At 46.5% G+C, this 23,044-nt stretch overlaps 1 protein-coding gene and 1 long non-coding RNA gene across 7 annotated transcripts; one reads left to right on the top strand and one right to left on the bottom strand.

Moving 5' to 3' along the window:
* Nucleotides 1-6,563: 6,563 nt before the first annotated feature.
* On the bottom strand, nucleotides 6,564-12,471 carry LOC124084896 (uncharacterized). Its single transcript, XR_006849286.2, has 4 exons — nucleotides 10,652-12,471; nucleotides 8,230-8,406; nucleotides 7,238-7,377; nucleotides 6,564-7,067 (listed from the first exon to the last, which is right to left on the bottom strand). It is a non-coding gene; the product is annotated as an uncharacterized LOC124084896 (long non-coding RNA).
* Nucleotides 12,472-12,514: 43 nt separating this feature from the next.
* Nucleotides 12,515-21,625, top strand: Nagk (N-acetylglucosamine kinase). Of its 6 annotated transcripts, none has more exons than XM_046432338.2 (11): nucleotides 12,547-12,617; nucleotides 13,613-13,861; nucleotides 14,436-14,520; nucleotides 14,672-14,770; nucleotides 15,554-15,695; nucleotides 16,501-16,611; nucleotides 17,285-17,397; nucleotides 19,019-19,106; nucleotides 20,007-20,104; nucleotides 20,539-20,617; nucleotides 21,311-21,625. In XM_046432338.2, exons 4-11 carry the CDS (start codon nucleotides 14,711-14,713, stop codon nucleotides 21,499-21,501), a joined length of 882 nt encoding a protein of 293 aa, XP_046288294.1. In that variant the 5' UTR covers nucleotides 12,547-12,617; nucleotides 13,613-13,861; nucleotides 14,436-14,520; nucleotides 14,672-14,710; the 3' UTR covers nucleotides 21,502-21,625. The 6 variants fall into 6 exon arrangements, with proteins under 6 accessions (XP_046288290.1, XP_046288294.1, XP_046288292.1 ...); XM_046432336.2 differs by having other exon boundaries at nucleotides 12,549-12,617; nucleotides 13,613-13,706; XM_046432334.2 differs by lacking the exon at nucleotides 13,613-13,861 and having other exon boundaries at nucleotides 12,515-12,617.
* Nucleotides 21,626-23,044: the final 1,419 nt, after the last annotated feature.

Below are 23,044 nucleotides of genomic sequence, written 5' to 3'. Positions count from 1 at the left end.
GATAGGAGTAGGCTTTCTCTTATATACACATGCAAATGTGGCCAGTGGGAGTTGATAAATTGGGAGGGGGGGAAAGATCACCTTTTAATTTCATCCCAATCTGGAATCTCTGTGCCCAACACACCAGATGAGCTGCCCATCACAGACTGCCTACCACCCTCCATACACTCTCAGAGTGGGCAATGGAGGGATGTGAGTCTGAAGCCACAGCCAGTGTAGGAGGCCAAGATTGATGTGTGACTGGTTTTAGGGCCCTGACTGGCTAACTGCATGGCTGTGTGTGTGTGTGTGTGTGTGTGTGTGATGGGGACAAAGCTAAATGCAAACTTCTGCCAACCAATAGCACAGAATGGCATCTCCCAAGAGCCACTGGAATCTCCTTGCTATGGCCATCTGCAGCCTTGACGAGAGCTGAGCTAGCAGCTTCTCCTCTGAGAGCCTCTGGGTCAGCTGGGGTAGAGGCGCAATAGACTTCAGAGACTGACAGGCGTCCAACCTCCAGACTCTCACTTACCCACAACCATATACTCTGCACCAGAAAGGCACTACACAGAGAGGCCCCCTGCAGCTGGCAATGCAGAGGGCACAGGTAGCCATGCAGGCAAAGAGGCACACGGGGACCTGCTCAGACATGGAAGCAATCAGGATGGAAGTGGAATAACTTGTACACAGATACACGCAGATCAGGCAAACCCACAGATGCAGGACCCAGCACAGATCTGGGCTTCACACCTGACATCCTCTGTAGACACCCAAATCAAGCCTTTGTCTGGTTTAGTAGGGCAATGACAGTTTTTCCCACCTCCCTTTTCTTACATCCACTCACCTTTTCTTGAGGCCTCCTGAAGTGAGGCCAGCCCCGGTCCTCCTCTCCTGTGACTAAGGGGCTCTCTGTTCTGGGCTGTGCTTAGTAGATGAAAGTCAAAGCAGAAGGTGTCCTTCCCTGCCTACGCTGGGTCTGGAGCCTCCACACACAGGAGGAGGCTCAGGACAGTGAGGGTAGGTCATCGACACCCCCACTGCTTTCCCAGGCCCAGCCTTGGTTACAGCATTTGCCTGGGACCGGCCCTGAGGGGAAGTCTGGCCCGAGAGAACCTGGTCTGGGGTCTCCAGTGTCCAGCTCAGGATTCTGGTCAGCCTATCCCACCATCTGCCAGTGGAGTCCTATAAGTCAGGGCACCATGGATGGCCTTGCCTTTAGCCATTTGGAAGCAGCTTCAAGGCCAGTTTCAGGGTGGTCCCAGGGAGGGGCCTGGCTATAAGAATTGTTCTCTCTGGGCATCTCCTGGAGCTGGGCACCACATGCCACAGTTGGATCTGAATAACTGCAGGTACCCTGTGGGGACAGTCCAGGTGCTGAATGTGAGAGCAAGGCAAGCCCCTGTGTGCTGGGCTATGGGATTGGACTAAGGGAAGGGGTCAGAGCTGGATCTCAGAGCCAAGCCTGGCGAGGAGTTTCTTACTGAGGGCTGTTGCCCCAATCTGGGTTGTCAGGTGCCACACCAGATATGGCATCTCTCTTTTCCTCCTGTCCACACACTCCACCGGGTCCCTATAGTAGAATTCCAGCTCATCTCACTCTGGCCATGCTCTCTGCTCTTGTCTACAGCTCTCCTCCTCCAGAGTCACCAGGCTGTCTCTCTCTCTATTATTCAGATCACCTCCTCAGAGGTTAACTCCTGACCACACCAGCTTAGTAGCAACTCATCCCACTTCCGCTTAACCTTTCCTTTAGAACTTATCACTGCCTGACAACACAGTAGATACTTCCGTCGGTCCCACCAGAATGCAAGCTCCATAAGAGCAGGGACTTTGGCCTACTTAGACCCAGATTTCCCAGTGCACACAGCAGGCATGCACTAAAATGTGCTAAAGGAACACGAGAAGGCACGCCAATGACAGGCAGGTCCTAAGTGACAAACGTGCGTGAACATACACTCAGCACACACCTGCACACACCACACCAGCACCGGCGAGCAGAGGCATGCGTATTCTCGTGTCTCACTTGGCTCAGCTCCCCAGAGCCCAGGGGAAGCGTTATCACCCATGTTCCCCCAACCAGGCAGCCTCCAGCTGGACTCCACTCAGCCCTCCTGGTGCTAACTTGGCCTGACACGCCGGCTGCACATGGGGCCTCCCGTGGAAGCTGTGGCAAGCCCACCACCATTGTGGTGGTTGCTAATTGGCTCTGTGTTGGGCCTTGGGTCACCGCTCGGTCAGCCATGGCTGATACCTTCTTCCCACTTGTCTCAGGAAAGGCACGGCTGTCCCTTCTGCTTAGGCCTCAGCAGGCCATTGAACCGCACATGTCCAGCCACGTGGGACCGGCCTGGCCAGCTAGCTTCTCTGATGGTGGCCCCCACCCTATTCACTCTTGAGAGACAGCAGAAGTAACCCAGCAAACAGAACTGGCTTTGGGGTGGACAGTTGTCTTAGGGACATGGTGTGATAACCAGGGTAGGAGAGAGAGCCCAAGCCAGGTGTCTATTTGTCATCTGACTCAGCACCTGAGATTCCACTACTATAGGGACCACACTCCAGTCCATCCCTCACCTTCAGGGTTTCTCTTAAAGTGCACATCTCCTACTTGGGGACAAGAGGAAAGGACAGGGTCCTGGAGGGTGGGAAGAGGAAACACCATTAATTGGAATCTTATAATCAATTCTCACCTCCATTATATCCATCTGTCACGTCCTGCACATGATGCTGTTGTGCCCCTGACCCCTATGTCAAGGAATTTTCAGCAAACTATTTTCAGAGTAGAAGCAGCTGCCCTCACCCACATCATACCTACTATCATACCCACCATCAAGCCCATCATCACACCCACCATCACACCCACCTCTGGGATGTTAAGGCTCTGGGGATCTCAGTGTGGTTATTCCTCAGCCAAGGCTTTGAACCTCAGTGGTGCTGGCTTATCTGACTTTCCTCCCAGAGGAGGTTGAGAGTGGACAGTGCCTGGGATGTGAGAAAGCTTAAGGCCTGACTTGATATAGGGGGAAGCTCACTCCACTCCTATTTTTCAGGTGCCCAAGGTGTACCCCTTCACAATTTTACCAGGGCCCAGGCCTTTTTTTTTTTTTTGCTGGGGGTACTGGGAATTGAACTCAGGGGCACTCAACCACTGAGCCACATCCCCAGCCCTATTTTGTATTTTATTTAGAGACAGGATCACACTGAGTTACTTAGCACTTCACTTTTGCTGAGGCTGGCTTTGAACTCGCCATCCTCCGGTCTCAGCCTCTGGAGCTGCTGGGATTACAGGCATGCACCACCATGCCCTAATCTTCTCCTGGTTTGGTACTAGAATAAATACATCCCAGTCTTCAAAACATTCTCAAATCCTGCCTCCTCCACAAAGTCTCCCCTACTGCTGTTTTGCCTGACATTACATCCTGTGGTTACGTCTTTGCTCCGTCTGCCCTGATCAGGGGACTTCAGAGCTCAGGACAGATCTGGGCTGTGGTGTGTCTCTCCTGCTTCTCCTCCTCTGGTGCTCCAGCTTGTGGGGCAGGTCATGACTGCAAAAAGCACTTCATCAAGTCAACCAACTCCAATGGCCTCCCTTCTTGTCTCCTGGGGAGGGCACACAGAAGGTGTTGAGTGATACTTCCTGGGTCTGATCTAGCCCTTGCTCTGGATCTGGAGAACTGAAAGCTACTTGGCTCTTCCTGCTTAAGGGCCAGAAAGGGATGGGGCAGGCCAAGGCCTTGCAGAAACAGCACCTGTATTGATGCCAAACAGAATCCTAGCTGCTCCAGGGAAGAAATTAAGAGGAAGGAGTGGAGGGGCGCCAGCCTCATTCTACTCCCTGCCAGGGCTCAGCTTGGGTCCAGCAGGGACAAGCTGCCTCGAGGGTATGGATCCCTTGCTTCAGGTGGTTCAGCCCAGAAGGAAACAAAAGTACACTCCTAGAGCTAAGTGTGAGGCTTCTGGGGAGTTGAAAAGTTTTATGGCCTTTGAGTAGGATTCAGCCATTTATAAATCAGTGGATTATTAAAGAAAAAAAGAGAGGTCTGGTGTACTGACTCACACCTGTAATCCTAGTGACTCTGGAGGCTGAGGCAAGAGGATTGCAAGTTCAAGGCCAGCCTCAGCAACTTAGTAAGACACTACCTGAACATAAAAAAATAAAAAAGCTAGGGTTGTGGCTCAGTGGTAGAGCACTTGCCTAGCATGTATGAAGCACTGGGTTCTATTCTCAATATCACATATAAATAAATAAAATAAAGGCCCATTGACAACTAAAATATATTTTTTTTAAAAAGGCTGGGAATGTAGCTCAGTAGTTAAGCACCCCTGGATTCAATTCCCAGTACAAAAAGAGATAGATAAGTAGATAGATAAATTGAAAAAGAATAAAAATTCTACTTCTATTTGGATTTCCTTGAAATCTGCCCAAGGGATCACTGAGTTGGTATAGAGCCTTCAGGGCCATAAACTTGGGGATCCCATAGATCTATTTCTCCCAGAGTTTTCCAAACTGGAATTTAGAGAGTCTGTGATATATATTTGGCTGGGTGGTAGTGGTGTTGTTGGAAACTTCCCTGAGAGACAAGACCCTCTTGACTCACAACCTTGCTTCTCTAGTCAATAAACAAAACAGAACAGGAATGGGATTCTCTCCTTTGGGAGTTTTTCTGAGCCTTAACCTACTGATGGGCATCATGATTCTTTAAGATAAGTGTAGGGCAGGTGGATTTTCAGTGTCCCCCTGGGATTACAAGAACCATTGCTGTGAAACTACCAATTATCTCCCAAGGGAACACTATTTGGGAAACACTATTGAACTGATCTGTGTAGTAATATCTCATTCTGTTATTTGCAGTAGCATATAATTTCTGCCCTCCTAAATTATTGGAAGACAATTTTATGAAACCTAAAAACATGCCGATGCCTATAATCCCAGCTAATTACCCTACCCAGCAGGAAATGACAGATGCTCTTCAGAGTTGATGCCAAACATAGGCTTTATCCTCATTTTCCAGGTTCTTCTGTGAGGCTCAAGGCCCACAAACAAGGAACCACTTTATGACCTTTACATACAGTGTACAGATTTTTGTTAAAAAGATACTTCATCTATATCATGGAAAACTACCCAGGAATTAAAAGGAATGACTTCAGAGACATGTAATCGTGTTGCTAAATCTCCAGGGAATTATGCTGGGTGAAAAAAGTCTACATTTCTAGACTCTGTGTGTGTGTGTGTTGAACCCAGGGGTGTTCAACCACTGAGCCACATCCCCAGACCTTTTTAAAAATATGTTATTTAGAGACAGGGTCTCACTAAGTTGCTGAGGCTGGCTTTGAACTTGTAATCCTCCTGCCTCAGCCTCTGGAGTTGCTGGGAGTCCCAGGTGTATGCCACCACACATGGCAATTTCTAAACATTGTTGAAATGACAAAAGTTTGAAACTGGAGAACAAATTAGTGGTAGGCGGGAAGGGAGGAGTGTTGAGTTTAAGAGGACAGCTGGAGCGGTCCTGCTGGAGATTGGATTACTCTGCGCATTGACTGTGGTAGTGGACACACAAACCTACACGTGATAAAACTGCATAGAATTAAGCACACAAATTCACAATTATAGAAATGGATACAGATAAGAATGGAGAAATCTGAAAGATTGATGGGCTTTGTATCTATGTCAACATCTGGTTTGAGGTTTTGTACTATAGTTGTACAAGATTTTACCATGGGAAAAACAGAAGTCTCTGATATCTCTCACAACTGCTTGTGACTCTATAATTGTCTTAATAAAATTACAATTATTTACTAAAAAAAAAAAAAAAAAGAAATATAGACTGGGTGCCATGGCATCTACCTGCAGTCCTACTACTCAGGAGGCTGCAGTGGGAGGATACCTTGAGCCCAGGGAGACTCCATATTAAGGAATAAACAAAAAAGAAACTCAAGGGCTGGGGGTGTGGCTCAGTAGTAGAGTGCTTACCCAGCATGTATGAGGCCTTGAGTTCCATTTCCAACACCACCAACAAGAAAGGAAGGGAGGAAGGAAAAAAAGAAAGGAAAGAAAGTCAATTTTTATAAAAGTAGGACCATGGGTTCCTCACATGTGCTAATGGACAAGCATGGGATAGATGGCCTCCCTTTGCCCTCTCCGTCCTTGAGATCTCTTTCAGAAGAGATCTGTTCTAGGGGAGTCCACCTCACTTCCCTGAGATCTTCACTCCCTCTCCTGGGACACATAGTGTTTATGGCTCAGAGACCTCCATATTTAGCACTCCAGCTAGGAACCAGGGAGCTGAATCCTGACAAAGGAATGGGACAGTCCAGCAAGTGGAGGTCAGTGCAGACAGAACAACTGACCTCATGCGGCCTAAGGAACCTCAGACGCCAGAAACTGGACACTAGTGACCAAAGGCCTGATGGGAAAAGAGCACATATCAGCCAATGCCTGTAGGAGCTATGGTACTGTTTAACCCTGAACTTCACATGGCACCCAGGGGGCCCAAGAGGAGAAAGAGAGGTGTTGGATCTTAGTTGCGAGTGAAATGGCTGTAAGTGATGAGATTAAGCTTTCCACTATTAGGGGGAATGGAGAATTAAGACAGAAATCAAGTTTATTGTAGGAAAATAGTTACATTTTTGTACCCCTGAGTTTGTAGACTCTAAAAAATTGAACTCACTACACAGGTAGGCACTTTTATAAATGTACTTATACACAGATAGACACAGGTATAGACCACTGACATTCTCAGGTACATAAAACCTGTACCCAGTGGTGTGCTGGTAAATGTTGAACAGGTGGCTTTCTTTAAAACAGCCATAGCCAATAACCTGATTTGTAGCAGCTATTGATTTCTGTGGTATAGACATTCCCACAATGGTGATTTCAAGCTACAGACATATCTCTTAATGGAGTTGGAGAGATGTACACAAAGCTGGGTCTTTGTGAGTTGGTGTGAGTGTGCTCCGGTGCAACACCAGAGCTCTGACACAAGTCACATTTGCACATTGATGCATCTGCCCAAAGGTGCCTAGATGTGTAGGATTGCTCAGGTTTCCTGGAGGATGGAGATGCTAATTCTAATCCTGTAGACACATTCCTACAGGAAAAATACATAGATGTTATTTCAAATACATGCGTCTGCAGACCCAGTCATTTACAACATATACAAAGACAAGTTCAAAAATATAAGTAAATATGTGCCTGTCTACCTATAGATTCACACAGGCCGAGGTATGCACATAAAATCCTATGCAGACACCCACATACCCAGGAAAGAAGAAGGAATAGATCAGTGTGATGTGCTCAGGCTGCTGCCCTAGTCTGAGGTTCCACACCCTTCAGAACAACTTCAGATTGAGGCAGGTAAAGCCCTTCCTTCCCTTCTCTTCCTTCAATGGTTGAGGAGCCTTGAGGGGAAGAATGTTTATGCCATTTAGTTACACATGCTTCTGCACTCTGGGGACCACATATGCCCTCCCCACCTGGATTGGTCTAGAAGAACCCTTCCTTACTTCCCCAGAGGCTCCTTCCTCTACTCTCTTTCCTTGTGAGACAGTGAAATCCAACCTTTCTTCCCTTCCTTGTCCTGGGTCAGAAGCAGGAGATGTCAGTGTAATTCCACTCAGATCCCTCCCTATGGTTCCTGCTTTCCTTACGCCCTTATCACTTTCCTGTTTATCTCTTGTCCAGGCCATTGCTTAGCCTTCTAAGTATCTATCTCCAGGCTCCAAACTCTGCTCCCATTTGGCCCATTATAAGGAATCTGCCAGTAAATCAGCACAGTGCTGAGGTCACATATGTATTGGCAACTCTTAGGGCTAGATCCCGTTGAGGCGTCGCTGATTAAGACAGTTAGGGACCACCACAGTGACAAAAGGCAGATGTACTCCCAAGGCCTTAACTCATGATCTACTGCTCATTAAAAGTATTACAAAAACGGAATGAGTCTGAGCCCTCAATTATAACAGGGACTTAGAGAGGCAGCCTTTGCTAATAAGCACTGACTTCACTTGGACCTGCTGATGACTGATGGGTAACTAAAAAAGGATCAAGCTTGGCATCTCTGCCTTCATTTTGTATCTGTCTCCTTTATTACCTTAAACTGTGGGTCAGATTTCTGCTCACCTTTGTACACAGGCGTGGTAAGCATTTAAGGAGGGTTCATTTAAAGCTGGTAATTGCCTGTTTCAAGGCTGAAGACACCAAGATAACAGTAAGTAGGTATTTTTCAAGATTTGCAGGGACATTCTACTACTCACTTTTACAACTTCCTTCTGCAGCAGCACCTGGAAATCTTCAGACAGTGTCGTAAACCTTCCAGGAACAGTGGAGCCTTGCAGAGAGGTTACCCCATGAGAAGAATGACAGTAAGCAGAGACAGTCATCTCATGGGAACCAAATTGCCCCTTTCCAGGTTCACAGGTCTGTTAATCATCCTGCAAAACAAATGGAGATTGCTCCCTCAAATGATAAGGATTTCTCCCTTCTCTGGAGCCACAGACAACTCACCCCCAGCAACCCAATAAAAGGTCTGTCGTTCCTGATTACCCATCCCCCAGTGCTCTCTCCCTTTTCCTTGAGGTACAACACCTCCCCCCCCCCCCCCCGCAATGAATTTTGCCTGTGTATTCATATTCTCGACTGATTCAGTTTCATTTCTATTGTTCCTGGGTCAGCAGTTCTCATCTCCAACATCATGCTCCAACATCATGACCACATGACCAATTCCTGCTTCCTTAGTTCACAATTTCACTTCTCCTTATTTTTTTCTATGTCTTTCTCTCCCTAGTGTTCTGTAAATTGTCTGTGCCATGGAACTTGCTTGTTCTTTCCTTCAGTTCATAGTAGGGCATTTACTATACCACATGTTTGTGGCACAGGACTTTATAGTTTACCAGCATTCTTTTTTTCCCCCTGCCTTATTTATTACATTAGGAATCAATTACCTTAAGATATATAGAATCCCACCCCCACATGTAAGCTATTTCAATTTTGTGTGTGTGTGTGATGCTGGGATTGAACCCAGGGCCTTGTGCATGTGAGGCAAGTACTCTACCAACCAAGTTATACCCCCAGCCCTATTTCAAAACTAAATGGCACACTTATAAATAGCTCAAGGTCAAGGAAGAAATCACAATAAAAGTAAATAAAAAGTGCTTTGAACTAAGTGATAATAAAAGCTTAAAATATCAGGATCTCTGGGATGAAGTAGTACTCAGATGAACATCTATAACTTAAAGTACTTTATCAGAAAGAAGCTAGAATAACAATAAATGATTTTCAAATTATATAGTGGGAAGGAAAAAATAAGAGTAAGACCAGAAATATATGAAATAGAGAAGAAATAATACAGCTAAAATTGATAAAAAATAAGCAAGTCTATTCAAGAAAAAAAGCAAGAACATAAAAATTAATATCAATGGAAAAGGAGCTATCAAAATAACACTACAGATGCTAAAAATATATTAAGGTCATATTATAATTGTATGCCAACATATGTGATAGCTTACATATCATCTACCAGCATTCTTGAAACAATTTTTGGAGCTCCTGTCATGTGCAAGGTACCGAGGTTAGCCCTGGAAATACAGTGTTGAGCAAAGAGAACTGTTTCATGAGCTGTCAGAAGGATCTGTTAAGACCTTTGGGGCTAAAAGTCCTCTGTTCCAAAATAAGTGGATTTGGCATGAAAGATATTTTTCCACTGTCCTTCTTAACACCTTTGTCCTGCCTCCCCTGAAACTATAGTCTTCTAGCATCACACGGACAAAGTAGAGAAGGTAGAGAACAAGACTGAGGCTTACAGATATCTAAAGGAAATTACCGACCTCGTGAGTATCATAGGAGCCACTGCTGGGATGCTGCAAGCCCAGTGCAAAGGAGCTTTAAACTTTTACAAAGCTATTTAGAGTTAATGAACACCTTCCTGTACTGCAGCACCTTTATTTCTTTCTTGTTATAGTAACTAACCACACCCATAATAAACACTGTTATTTTTGTGAGTTTAGGCTAATTTGATTTCAGAGCCTCAGTTTTCACTGATAACGTGTGGTTGGAAATCTCTTCCTTATCATAAAATTTTAGGATGATAAACAAATTAAGGTATATAAAGAACTTTAAGGATTATAATGTGCAACAAAAATGTATAGTATTATTAGTCTTTTATTAAATGCTATTTTCTTCAAACCAATCACATGACCAATACTTATTTCAGAAACAAGCACTCAATGACTTTGAACTTGTGTGATCTCCTGCCATCTTGCCCAGCCAGGAGAGGTGACTGAAATACTCTGGTCTGGATGGATAGGAAACAAGACATATAACACAGATGCATAACAGAATGTACTGCATGCTACAAATATGAGTCTCACATGTAATTTAAAATTTTCTAGTACCCGTATTTAAAAAGATAAAGATGCTGACAAATTTGAATAATATAAAGATTTAACCTACTATATCCAAAATGTTGTCATTTTAATATGTAATTCATATAGAAATGATTTGTGAGATATTTTTACATTCCCCTTTGACACTAAGTCTGTTTGATCATGTGTGTATTTTATACTGACAACATATCCCATTTTGGACTAGCCACAATTCCAGTGATCAACAGTCACATGGATACTGTGTAGGGCAACAAATATAAATATAAATGTTAAGATCAAGTGGTAGTGCACTCACCTGGCATGTGTGAGACACTGGATTCGATCCTCAGCACCACATTAAAAAAAAAAAAGAGAGAGATCTGTGCAACACTTTAGGGTTTTCCAAAAGTTTTTGACATTTAAATCTCATGTATCCAGGGTAGGTGTAGGTTTACCATCTTCATTCTGTATATATGAGAATCAGCAGCAAATTATGTGTAATTCTTTCAAACATCCAGCTACTAAATGATGAACTCAATCCTTGTCTTCAAACCTGGGCACTTTCCTCTTTGCTTTCTTTTCTAAACAAGCAAACCAAGAGCACACTGGAATATTATCACACATGTAGGTTCCAAGACTCATTGCAATGGTACAGAAAAGGAATCCATTTTTCTTTTTTTGTATGGGGGATTGAATACAGGGGCACTTTACCACTGAGTTACATTCCCAGGCCTCTTTAATTTTTTCTTTTGAGTCAGTGTCTCATTAAGTTGCTGATAGTCTCATTAAATTGCTAAGGTTGTCCTCAAATTTGCAATCCTCCTATCTCAGCCTCCCAAATCACTGGGATTACAAGTATGCATCACCACGCAAGATTAGAAAAAAATATATTTTTTCAAAATTCACCAACAATTTTGCGTCGCGTCTCTGCTCAAACTCCTGCCCAGTTTGAAACTCACCAGAATCTATTAGCTGTTATTCTAAAAATATGTGTGCTGGATCAAATACTTTGCAGCTACGAATGAAAATGTCACAGGGCAAGAATTTTAAACCTTTATATTCTCTATCATGTAGTGATTTACTTTTTATTCGTTACTTAGTTCTTCAGCATCCCGAATGTAGGAAATGAAGATTCTTCTCTTCCAGTTTAAAAAGCACAAGTATGCCAAATATTCATGTCAAAGGATAACCAGACTCAGCCGGCTGGCTGTCAGGTAGAGAGTCCTGTTCAAGATTACAAGATGGCAAGCACGGAAAGGTCAGGGGCTGGACACGGATAGGCTAGCTCTAGAACTGCTGCCTTAAGAAGTACCCATCCCTAGACTGATGTTCCCAAAGAGACTTTGCTAAGGGCTGCCCTACTGCAAGGCAGAGTTGGGCGTCGGAGACACAGAACTACTCTTAGGAGCCCAAAGGGCCCGTCAGTGGCCAACCCTTCCTCCTTCGGGCTACCAGTCCCTTTCCTGACGCTGTGGGAGAACGGGTGCGGAGTGGTGGATGGAAAGTAATAAAAGGCCTGTAAAACTTTATCTGCTGGTGTGCGTCCTCGTAAATACCCTCCACGGATAACTAAATTAGGTCGGCAGTAAGAGCTGTTTCCTTCTCAGGACAGCCTGGAGGGTTTTTCTTGTTTTGCAAAAGGCTTCTACTTCCTCCTGGTTTCGTATATTCACACAAGCGCAGCTGAAGACCTGCGCAGGTGTTTTGTGCACGCGTGTGATTTTCGCCATCGCCAGGGTCTCACATTAATTTCCTTAGGACGCCCCCGGACCCCAGGTTTGTGCGAGGAGCTCCCGGTGCCCTGCCGTGTGTGTGCGTCACCGTCAGCGTAACCCTGCACACAGCCGACAGGAGCATTGCGCACGCGCAACGCGGAGCTGCCAGCAACTTCCGGACGTCCAGGGCCGGGGAGGGGAGTGACGAGTGGGGCCAATTCGCGACGCCACTTTCTGACTCCAGCACTGAGGATCCAGTACCCATCCTCGGAAGCAGGGTCCGGGAGGAGGGAGGCCCGGCCGGGACCGGGAAGAGCCGCTGAGGAGCACAGAAGCCCAGCCCGAGGAGTTGCCCTGCCCGGGCCAACCAGGGATCAGGGGCGGTTCCCGGAGCCACGCCCCCTCGCGCGCACAGCGAGCCAGCTAGACTGCGCAGACGAATACGTGACGCGGGGCGGCGCCGAGCAGGAGGGAGGGAGGGAAGATGAAGGAGGGCGGGGGAGCAATCGGCGGGACCAGCGGCGGCGGTAGCAGCAGCATGGCCGCTCTCTATGGGGGTGTAGAGGGGTGAGTGCGGCCCGACGCCGGGAGCACGGGAGGGGCGGCCTCGGACATTCCAGGCTGGAGGGCGGGGCGGAAGGTCGTGGCCAGCAGGGTGTGCAGGTAGCCTCGCACCTCAGGATCCGGCCACTGTGGGCTTCTGGGTTGCAGGGCCTTACGGAGAAAGGGTGTGTCACGTGCAGGGCCAATCTTAAGTGCGAGGCGTTGTGCCTTGCAGGGTCTCGGTGAGTGCCAAGGCCACACCCCAGGGGGTCCTTTGTATTTTACGGCGGAACCACGCCCCTTTCTTCCACCGACAACTCACTGGACAGCCCACTCGGCGTATTCCCTCTGGGAAAGCAGCTTTTTCCTCATTTCCAGATCCAGAAGGAGTTTTTGCAGAACAGGTGTCAGGTGTGAAGTTTCTGGGTTGGAGATAGCAAGCTGGAGTGAGTGGAAGCTGGGACAAAGATATTTGCCTGAGGGTATCTGGGAGCCTGAACAGCTGCGAGACACAGTGTTCATCCTGGTGCCCATGCCCCAAAGCTTTCATTTATCTTGGCACCACAGGCACCTCATGCTGGTTTGAATCTTCTGTTACTCTATTTTTCTGCTAAGAATCTTGTCTGTAGGACTTTCTGTAGTAGCTCTGCCCCGGGTATAACTTTGGGTAATACCTCTCTGAGCTTCAGTTACTGAGGACAGAAAGGAACAAGATGATTGATTACCAGATTCCCTGCCAGTGACAAGATTCTGTGAATCTGAATGTGTTGACTCAGGATATAATAGAAGGTGACTTGTTTCAGAGCTTTTGAATTGGATTGAATTCATTTCAGTGTATGCCATGTCTCACTGCTGACTTACCCAAAAGTCTTTTCACATGAATTGTGAAGGTTGATTTCCCCATCCTGTACCATCTTGTATTTGTAGCACTTTTTTTTTTAAACCTCAGTACAGTGTAGGTAGCAGTTTGTATTCATCCCTGTAACATTCATCTATAAGCTATAACCCATTTTTTTCAGTTTGTCAAGATATTGTTTTGGATGTTGAATCTACCACTTCACATGCATTGACTACTGTTTGAAACTTCGTGTCTTCTTTGAATCCGATGAGAAGGTCTTCAGTGTCCTCTCCTAAGACATTCCTAAAAGTACTGATCCATAAGGAAACACACATCCCATCACCACAGATCTGCCTCTAAACTACCATTTTCCCCAGTAATCAGCATTGGAGGGTTTAATTGATTGTGTGTAAATTCTCCCTGCCATCTGGTGAGCATTTCTTCCAAAGATGTCTTGAAGACCTTGGCAGGTGGAGCTCTCGGGTCTTGAAAGGCAGCCTTTAGTAGTTATGAGAGGAACAGAGAGATGTGCACATTTCTTTAGCTTTTTTGTTGTTGTTGTTAACCAAATGTTTGTGCCAAGCTCTGTGCTAGTTATGAGGCTAGATAAATGATCCAAAGCTTGGCCCAGTGGAGCTGTTAAATCTATTTAGAAGTAGACACAAAGCAACTGAACACATGCTTGATGCAGAGGAAAATTTTAATAGTTATGGGGGCACTGTGAGGGTTTAACTAACATAGCCTTAACTAAGTGGGGTGGGCCACACATCAGAAAATTTCAAGGCCTAGATGATGCATATTCAAAGGGAAACTGAAGGAGAACTGTGTTTCAGTTTCAAGAGCATAACAAACACCAAACCACAGAGGTGGGTTTGAGAGTGGTGATTGGGATTACTGAAACTTATCTCTATCACACTGGGCTTTGCCTGCAACAGGGACTGCACTAGCTTAGCTCTACTGCAGGTTTTTCTAAGCAGAACTGAGTGCCCTCTTGTGTTCTGTAGGGGAGGCACACGGTCCAAGGTCCTTTTACTTTCCGAGGATGGGCAGATCCTGGCAGAAGCAGATGGACTGAGCACAAACCACTGGGTAAAAGCCACACTGAGGGGACCAGAGGGCTTGGTTCTGATTTGATTCTCTAATTCCAATTGAGGTGGTGGCTGGGATTCATAGAGCAACTGATAGGGATGACATAGGTCCTGCAAGCCTTTGTAACTCCTCCTTCCCTTGATTGGGCCAGCTGATCGGGACAGAAAAATGTGTGGAGAGGATCAACGAGATGGTGAACAGGGCCAAACAGAAAGCAGGGGTGGATCCTCTGGTACCTCTGCGAAGCTTGGTGAGTCTGGGGTAGAGCCTTGGAATTAAGCCAACAGCAACACTAAGACAGGTAGCAAGTTTAGATTGGATGAACTTGATGACTATGGATGAGAAGGCCTCCAAGGTCTAGTCCCTGGTGTTGAAACTTGTGATCTTACCCATTCTCATGGTTTCAGCTGCCACCTTCAACTACAAGTATATTGGAAGAGTAGGATTGGGGAGAGCCACTGAGATCTTGGTTTGAATCCAGCTTTACCACTCAGTATCTATTTGACCCTTAAGAAGTGGGTCTTACTTTCCTCACTTGGAAAACATTGCTAGCAGTAGCTATCCCAGAGTTATTGGGAAAAGTACAGTGATACATCCCAAAAGGGTTAACACAGAATCTGACCCATATGCACTCATTAGGTGTAAGCTATTCTTACTCTCAGCTTAGATCCTCCCCCCAAGTTGATGCAGCTCTGTCTACTCCTTGTACACATAAGTGAAATGTTCTTTGGACACAGCCAAACCATCACCCCTTACCTTGTTTCTCTGCCTGATTTTTCTAAGAGCATTGTTGTCTAAGCTCTAAAAACATAGTATTGTTAAATTCCTCTTTCCTCTGTCCATCCCCAGTCTGGGCTGTTCTCAGAGCCAGGGCCTTCTGAGGGGCGGTGGTGTGGGATGGAGCGACTGAGGCTGGATGAGCAAGGTATAGCCAGACATAATAGAGAGCAGGAGGCAGGCATCAGGAGGGTTGGGATGAGAAAGGCACTGTGTCTGGAGCTCTGCTTGCTTGCTCACCTCCCACGTGGCCCAGGGCCTATCCTTGAGTGGTGGGGAGCAGGAGGATGCACTGAGGATGCTGACGGAGGAGCTGAGGGACCGATTTCCCTACCTGAGTGAAAACTACTTTATCACCACGGATGCTGCAGGCTCCATCGCTACAGCTACACCAGATGGTGAGGAGATGGATGGAGGGGTGAGGTTGAGAACTGGTTTTTGCTTGGGAAAGCCCCTTAGAGATAGCTGGCAAAACTAGTATTGCAGTATCTGGAAGGAAGTCTCTGAGTCACCCCTCTTTACCCAAATCCTATCATGATCAGCTTAAGACTCTGCCAAAGCAGACTTGGAAGATAGAAGAAAAGTGGGCAAGAAATGTAATCATGGTGGTAAGCAAATCAAACATAAGACTCCATTGCAAAGGAGGGAGCCCTTGGTGGAAGCCAGTGAGAAGCAGGCTGTGCATAGCCTAGAGCATAGAGAAGAAAGTTGGGGAGCTCTATGATTTTGTAGTGCTAGATCACAGGATTGGTATTTGCTAGCTCTACCATCCTGGAGAAGTCATGGAACTCTCTGATTTTTTATTTCCTTATCTATACAGTGGGGACAATTATATTTATAAGGTGCTGACTAAGTATTACTATAAGAACATTGTCTAGCACAATCTGTGGCACATAGTAGGAACTCAGTAAAGCAGGTAGAGTCACCTGAAGACTGGCTTGGCAAGAAGCCACATTCCCTGAAGGAGATGTAGACCATGTTCCTCAGTCCCTAGAGACAGGCTCTATGATTGCAGTTTCTCCGAGGCCCAGGCCCTCCCCTTTAGGCAGGAAACCTACTGGGCTCAGTTTTCTCCCCTGTAGGACTGGGTGGTAACCCTTTTGCCTAGGATGTGTGTGGTTTCTGTCCTATCTTCTTCCACAGTCGGAAGCTGTTGCTCTGTACAGAGCCTTGGCCACTGAGCCTTCCCTGCCCCTTCCCCAGGTGGGATCGTGCTCATCTCTGGAACTGGCTCTAACTGCAGGCTCATCAACCCTGATGGCTCCGAGAGTGGCTGCGGCGGCTGGGGCCACATGATAGGAGACGAGGGCTCAGGTGAGCTCACACTGGGCCTGGACCCTTTCCTTCCTGCAGCTCCCCATCTTCTCCCCTGCTCTTGGCCTACTAATCCCTGGGGGTTTTCTGGGGACAGCCATTCCAAGTGCAGGGTAATGGCGACAGATCATAGCTGGACTAACTGCTGACATTGCTCTTCACTAGTGATTTTGCTCCAGGGTTCAGATTCACATCTCAGCACAATGGCTGTAGCCTACCTGTGTGGACTTTTGGAGACCTTAGGGAAGAATTGAGATTATGAAAGATCATAGATGCCATATCAGTCCGCTTCTGGGAAAGAGACAGAAACTCCTCCCACCATGGTCTCTTTATGGGTAGCATGTGTACATTTTCATAGGGGCCGTTGGGGCCCAGCTCGAGTTGTGACTCTGGCACAATTGTGAGAACTGATTGACCCTGTCTTTGTGTAGGAGATGCTGTGATACAGATTCACCTATTCTGTCTTCCAGCTCCAACTTGCTTTTATCTGGGTCAGTCAGATACAGTTTCATTAAAAGCACCTCCTTCTCCCCGGCATCCCCACCCCCAGGAATCAGGAAATGTAATTTTCTATAAAACCCAAGCAGATCACTAACCCTGTCTGGGTCTGAGTTTCCTTCCTGGTGAGCTTCAAGAGATAGCCCATCTTCTTAGCCCTCTCTGCTCTCTGCAGCCTACTGGATTGCACACCAAGCAGTGAAAATAGTGTTTGACTCCATCGACAACCTAGAGGCGGCTCCTCATGATATTGGTTATGTCAAGCAGGCCATGTTCAACTATTTCCAGGTACTTCCCTGGCCCCAGTGGATGTGCACACCTGGGGTAGGGCAGAGGGGGACTCTAAGATACAGCAGTTGCAGGAGAGGGATTGGGTGGGCCAAAGTGGGTCAGAGCTGCAAGGTGAAGTATAGGTAAGAACAGAATTTAGAATGCTGAAGACAGTGCATTCCAAAGGTAGCATGAGAAAGCTGTGGTTTGAGAACAAGTGGTTAGCCAGGCTTCATTCTTGAGCAGCTAAAACCCACTGAAACAGCTTTCTAGGCTAACATAAAAATTGCAAGTGAGGTCAGAAAGGAGAAATAGCAGGTAGAGTCTGAGCAAGGTCCTTGAATGCTGATCTGCTCTCTGGCCTTTATGGGTCAGGAAAGCCTATTAAAAAGGAAGCAGGAGAATTTCAGAGGGAGGCACAGCCACTTACCTAGCACACTGGGGACTGACTCCTCATCTGTGCTGTGCTCAGTTGTGGGTTGGGAGACACAACTGCCTTTAGTGGAGTCAGAGGTGAAAAGTGGGAGGATGTGGAAGGAAGAGAAGAAGGAAGATAAATTTATTTAATAGCTTGTCTATCTGCATGAGGGCCAGTCTGTCTTTTGGGGGTCACTTAGGCAAGCTGGACCTAAAGCTGAGGAAGGAGATTAGAGATATTAGAAGGTAGGGCATGTCTTCTTAAGGCTGAGGGATTGGTGATTAAAGAGTAACCCTATCCTGTGCCACAGTGAGGAATAGGGAGGAACCAGGAGAAAACACCTTAGCAGTTTAGTTGTCTCACCCAGTCAATTGTGTCTGCACTCCACCAGCATGCCTGCTGCTCCCTCTTACATTTTTCAGTCATTCTTAGAAAGTTGTTACCAAGGTTTGCTGTGTGCCCTGTAGGCATAAGAGGCTGAGGCAGGAGGATCATGAGTTCAAAGCCAGCCTCAGTAACTTACTGAGGCCCTGAGCAACTTAGCAAGATCCTCTTTCAAAAAAATAAAAAAGGGTTGGGGATGTGACTCAGTGGTTGTGGTAAAGTGCCCCTGGATTCAATCACCAGTACAAAAAAAAAGAAGAAAAGAAAAGGAAGTTGTTATTAAGGTTAAATGAGACTGTGTATAAAATATTTATATATGTAGGTACTCAAATTTTAGCACCGCTTCTCTCTACTAAAATGTGTCTGGGAAATCATTTGAGATGTTAAGGGTAGGCAAGTTTGTTGGGGAAGAAGGACCTTCTGTGATCACATAAGTTTGGGAGAAGCAGATGAATTTCTTGGTTGCAGTACCTCTTGGAGCCTTTGCTAATGTGTGTTGTAACTCTCCCAGGGACAGTTGCAATATATGGTATTACTTAGATTCCTTTGACCAAAGAAACCTTTCCAAGAGCACTTTAAGGAACTATAGAACATGCTGTGGTGATTACATATCTGTATTCTATACTGCCTGTAAGCTAATGGGTAACAATGAAGTCCATGCTGGGAAAACACTTTTCTCAAAATGAGAAATCTCACATCCTTATACTTTCTAGAGCTAAAACGTGCTCCCAGAATTATTCTAGCTCTTCAAATAGTATAAATTAGGAAGGGCAACTTAGGTGGGCAAATGGGATTTTCTTTACTTCTCATAGCTGTCTTGTGTTGTTTGTCTTTCAGGTGCCAGATCGGCTAGGAATCCTCACCCACCTGTACAGGGAGTTTGACAAAAGCAGGTTTGCTGGGTTTTGCCGGAAAATTGCCGAAGGTACTGAGGTGGGGTAGGGTTCTGTCGGGCTTTGTTTCCCTCAGACCTGCCTAATTAGGGGGTGAAGTTCATATGGGGGCTAGACACCAATTTCCCTCTCACCAAGTGACCTCACTGTTTTGCCACCTCTGTCCTTGGTGATGGTACTGGGTGTGCCTTGGGGTTGAGGCAGAAGGACTAGATGATTGTACTGACTGTTGTTTTGTATTGTCAGTGTTTCTCCTTGACAGGTGTCAAGGCTAGGGCAAGCTATATGCCAGTTTCTGAGAAATTTGTGAAACAGTTTTCATTTAGACAAAACTATAACTTTTTTTTAACTTGTTACATTCAAAGAACCAGGGGATTAAGGAAACCTTGGGCATATTTTGTTGGGTGTCAGAAGCTCAAAATATGGCTTGCTTGTTTATATTTTGCTTTCTCCACTGTCACGTCCATACTCTGTTAATTTGGATTCCATAGCCTCGGGGTACTCTTGGGCTCTTTTAGAGCCTGCTAGACTGAGTTCCTTCTCCCCCAGTAACAAGGAAGGGGCTAATCAGCGGCAGACTGCTGGAAGCAGGTGGGAGGCACTGACCAGATGTCAGCCAGCTTCTTAGCTGAATTCCTGGGTCCCCAGAGCTGAGAGATTCATAGGGATAGACTCAAAATAACTCAGTGTAACCTGGTAATCTAGTGGTAGGGTGCTTTGGGGCAGGGGGCTGTCCTTCCCAGTGCCTTCAGAGGTGCAGCGGGGAGGTGGAGAGTGCTGCCATGAGACTTCTTGCCCCCGTGCCAGTGGTGAGGCATATGTCCTGATTCAGACTTCCGCCAGCTAGAGGTGCTGCCCTGTGATGGGGAGAGTAACCGGGACAAGCTGTCCCTGGGTGTTCACCAACCCCCCTTTCCCTTCTCCTATCCCAGGTGCCGAGCAGGGAGACCCCCTTTCCCGCTACATCTTCAGGAAGGCTGGGGAAATGCTGGGCAGACACATCGTAGCAGTGCTGCCCGAGATTGACCCGGTGAGTGGAGGTGCTGCTTCCCTTTTGGTGATGCAACTGCCCCATCAAACCCTGCATCAATTAGAAACTATTTTAGATGAAGTTATGAGGTGAGAAAAATTCTGCTTATAACGTAAGAAAATCCTACGGTCTAGTGCTTCCCTCTGTAACTGGTATGTTACTACCTGTATTTACATGTAGTAAATGGGTTTAATGTCTGTCTGTCCCCTTTCTGTCTATTCCCCTTCCTTTTCTCTTTCCTATTTCTGTAGTTGCTTGCCCCTTTTCTCTTCCCTGCCCTGCCTGCTCTTCTTGTTTCTCTTTCCTTGAGTTCACCTTATTCTGTTATTGACTAGAGGGAAAGTCTGGGATTTGGGGTTGGTCTTAGGAAACCACCTGGCAGCTCCAGAGATGCTTGTTCAGTCCACAGCATCCATTTTTGGCCCTCCACCCAGGTCTTGTTCCAAGGGAAGATTGGCCTCCCCATCCTGTGTGTGGGCTCTGTGTGGAAGAGCTGGGAGTTACTGAAGGAAGGTAAGTCTGGGGGCAAGGGGAGGGGAAGGGCAAAGGCAGAGAATGGGTCTGGAGTGGAAGTCCAAGAAAGCTGCCTGTTTTAGGAAAAACTGAGACCTGTGCCCTGAGGCCAAGACAGGCCACTGATGCCTCAGGTTAAGGCCCTCAGCCTTCACTTTGCCTCTGTCCCATCCGACTTCCCACGAACTAATATATAATTTATGCTGGGGATTAAACTTCGGGCCTCAGACTTGCTGTGTATGTGCTTTACCACTGAGCTGCAATCCCAGTTCCTTGAGGTCCTGAAAACGTGTCATATTCCAACGATTTATTAAATAACGTCTTTTTAAAGTTAAAGTGAAAACTCAGAATCAGAGCTCCAGCATATGATTAACGGTGGTAACATCCCTAGTCAGCGTAATCCTGGCCAGAAGAAACGTGACTTCTTTCCAGGCAGCCTCCTTTCAGGAAGTTGCTCAGCTCCCATTAGACATTCTGCAGGGCTTAACGGCCCCTATTGGAGTTCCCAGCATTGGAACTGAGAGGAGGGCAGGCCTTTGAGGCTGCTGGCTGCATGTGCCCTGGGATCCACTGTGTCCTGGGGACTTGGCCTGTTGGCCCCTTCAGCATCTTCACAGAAAGACCTTAGCATCTTTGTCCCCTTCCCCTCCTCCTGGTCTCTTCTCATTTCTGTCCTTGCATTCTTCCTTGCAGGTTTCCTTTTGGCGCTGACCCAGGGTAGAGAGATCCAGGCTCAGAACTCCTTCTCCAGCTTCACCCTGATGAAGCTGAGGCACTCCTCCGCCCTGGGTGGGGCCAGCCTAGGGGCCAGGCACATTGGGCACCTCCTCCCCATGGACTACAACGTCAATGCCATTGCCTTCTACTCCTACACCTTCTCCTAGGGGACTGGTCCTAGATCCTCCCATTCTAAGCCTAGTGGACATTGGGTGCTAGAAAGGAGGTCTTTTCTTTTTTAAAAACACATATAGAAGAAAATAAATGCACTCTGCCCATTCCCCAATTGGATTGTGTGTTCAAGCACCCTTGCTGTTATATCCTCAATGCACCACTAGCAGGTGTCCCAGAGGGCTTAGGAATGGTTTTGTCCATAGTTGAAAGCCCCACCTCCAGGGACTTGGTCTGTGATCTGCATCCGATCACCATGTTCTTGGACAGGTAATTTATCTGTGCCACCTCAAACACATCCCCCTTGCCTTACCATACACATTAACCTGTGACTTAAGTTTTCTCCTGTCAAAAGTAGGTAATGATTCCTGCCTGACCCCTATTGGAACTAAGTAGTCTTCCCCTGAATGAGATTTCTCAGTAGGATTTAGGGGACAATACAATTCTAGTTCAAAAAATTTTTTACCTCACTGGATTTGGTAGTTGTAAGTAAGCAGTGCATTTTTCAGTTTCTTGTGTGAATGAATTCTTGAGTTTATGAAGATTGCTGAGGTCCAAAAAGGCCAACTAGGGATAGCCTATCTGGATGGCCTACCTGCCTGTCCCTGACTGCTACTAGCCTGGCTCTGGTTATGGCATGACATTTTGTTTGTTGTGTGGCCCTGGGAATAATGAGCATCCGTGAAGAGCAGACGTGGTCCCTGTCCTCTGGATTCTGTAGTTGGACTAGTGAAGACAAACCTAAAGCTTCCTGTGCTGCTGCCTGTGCTACAGTCTTGATCCACAGTGGCTGCCTCTACAAGTGTCCAGAGTGTACACTATTAGAAGGCATCGATCATCTCCTGGACATGAGTTCTCAAATTTACATGCCTCAATTCTAGAGTTTATTTTAAAATCAGGTTTCAGTCTTTTTCCCTCCTCCTACCTACCCCCTACCTCAAGAGGTCTGACTCAATAGGTCAGAGATGAGTGGAGTGGGTGAGGAATTTTTTTTTTTTTTAATAGTCTCATTATGTTGCCCAGAGTGACCTCAACCAAGATCTCAAGCATTCCTCCTTCCTCAGCCTCTCAAGTAGCTGGTCATAGACCTCCATGCCCACCTAGGAATTTTCATTCCTACTCAATTGTCTTGGTGATTTTTGCCAGAGGTCCAGCATCTGTACTTGAAGGAGTTTGCCTTATTGCTTCTGAGTTCCAGTTACATTCTCAGGGGATCTTAAGTCTTACCTGTTTGTTTACAGTACATCATTCATGTGGAACAGAATGGCCGCAGCTCTCTTCCCTAGCCCAATGTAGCAAGCTGGTGCTTTGAGCAGTAAGAACTCAAGCCAAGTCCCTTCAAGGGACAGAGCACAACTTCACATCCAACTGTCACCCAATTCTTTGGGTCCAGCACTTGGCAAATCGCTAGTACCTCACCTTGTAAAAAGTCTGCAGAGAACAAGGATATAACAGAAGTACCTTTGCTATATCCCACAGTCCTAATAATAGTAATAGGGACTGAATCCAGAACCTCACATGTTAGGCTCACTGAGTTGT

Source organism: Marmota monax, unplaced genomic scaffold (genome assembly GCF_021218885.2).
Source record: "Marmota monax isolate L192 unplaced genomic scaffold, Marmota_monax_Labrador192_F-V1.1 WCK01_AAM20220418_F8-fsc00106, whole genome shotgun sequence".
Lineage (NCBI taxonomy): Eukaryota > Metazoa > Chordata > Mammalia > Rodentia > Sciuridae > Marmota > Marmota monax.
Note: the sequence above shows the minus strand (reverse complement) of the source record. Positions and strands in the feature narration are given on the sequence as shown.

Excerpts from the sequence above, each read along its gene's own strand:
- Nagk (XM_046432334.2), top strand. The coding sequence starts at position 12,535 with ATGAAGGAGGGCGGGGGAGCAATCGGCGGGACCAGCGGCGGCGGTAGC. Across the intron at positions 14,521-14,671 it reads GACTGAGCACAAACCACTGG|CTGATCGGGACAGAAAAATG; the intron begins GTAAAAGCCACA and ends TGATTGGGCCAG. Across the intron at positions 20,618-21,310 it reads CTGGGAGTTACTGAAGGAAG|GTTTCCTTTTGGCGCTGACC; the intron begins GTAAGTCTGGGG and ends TCTTCCTTGCAG.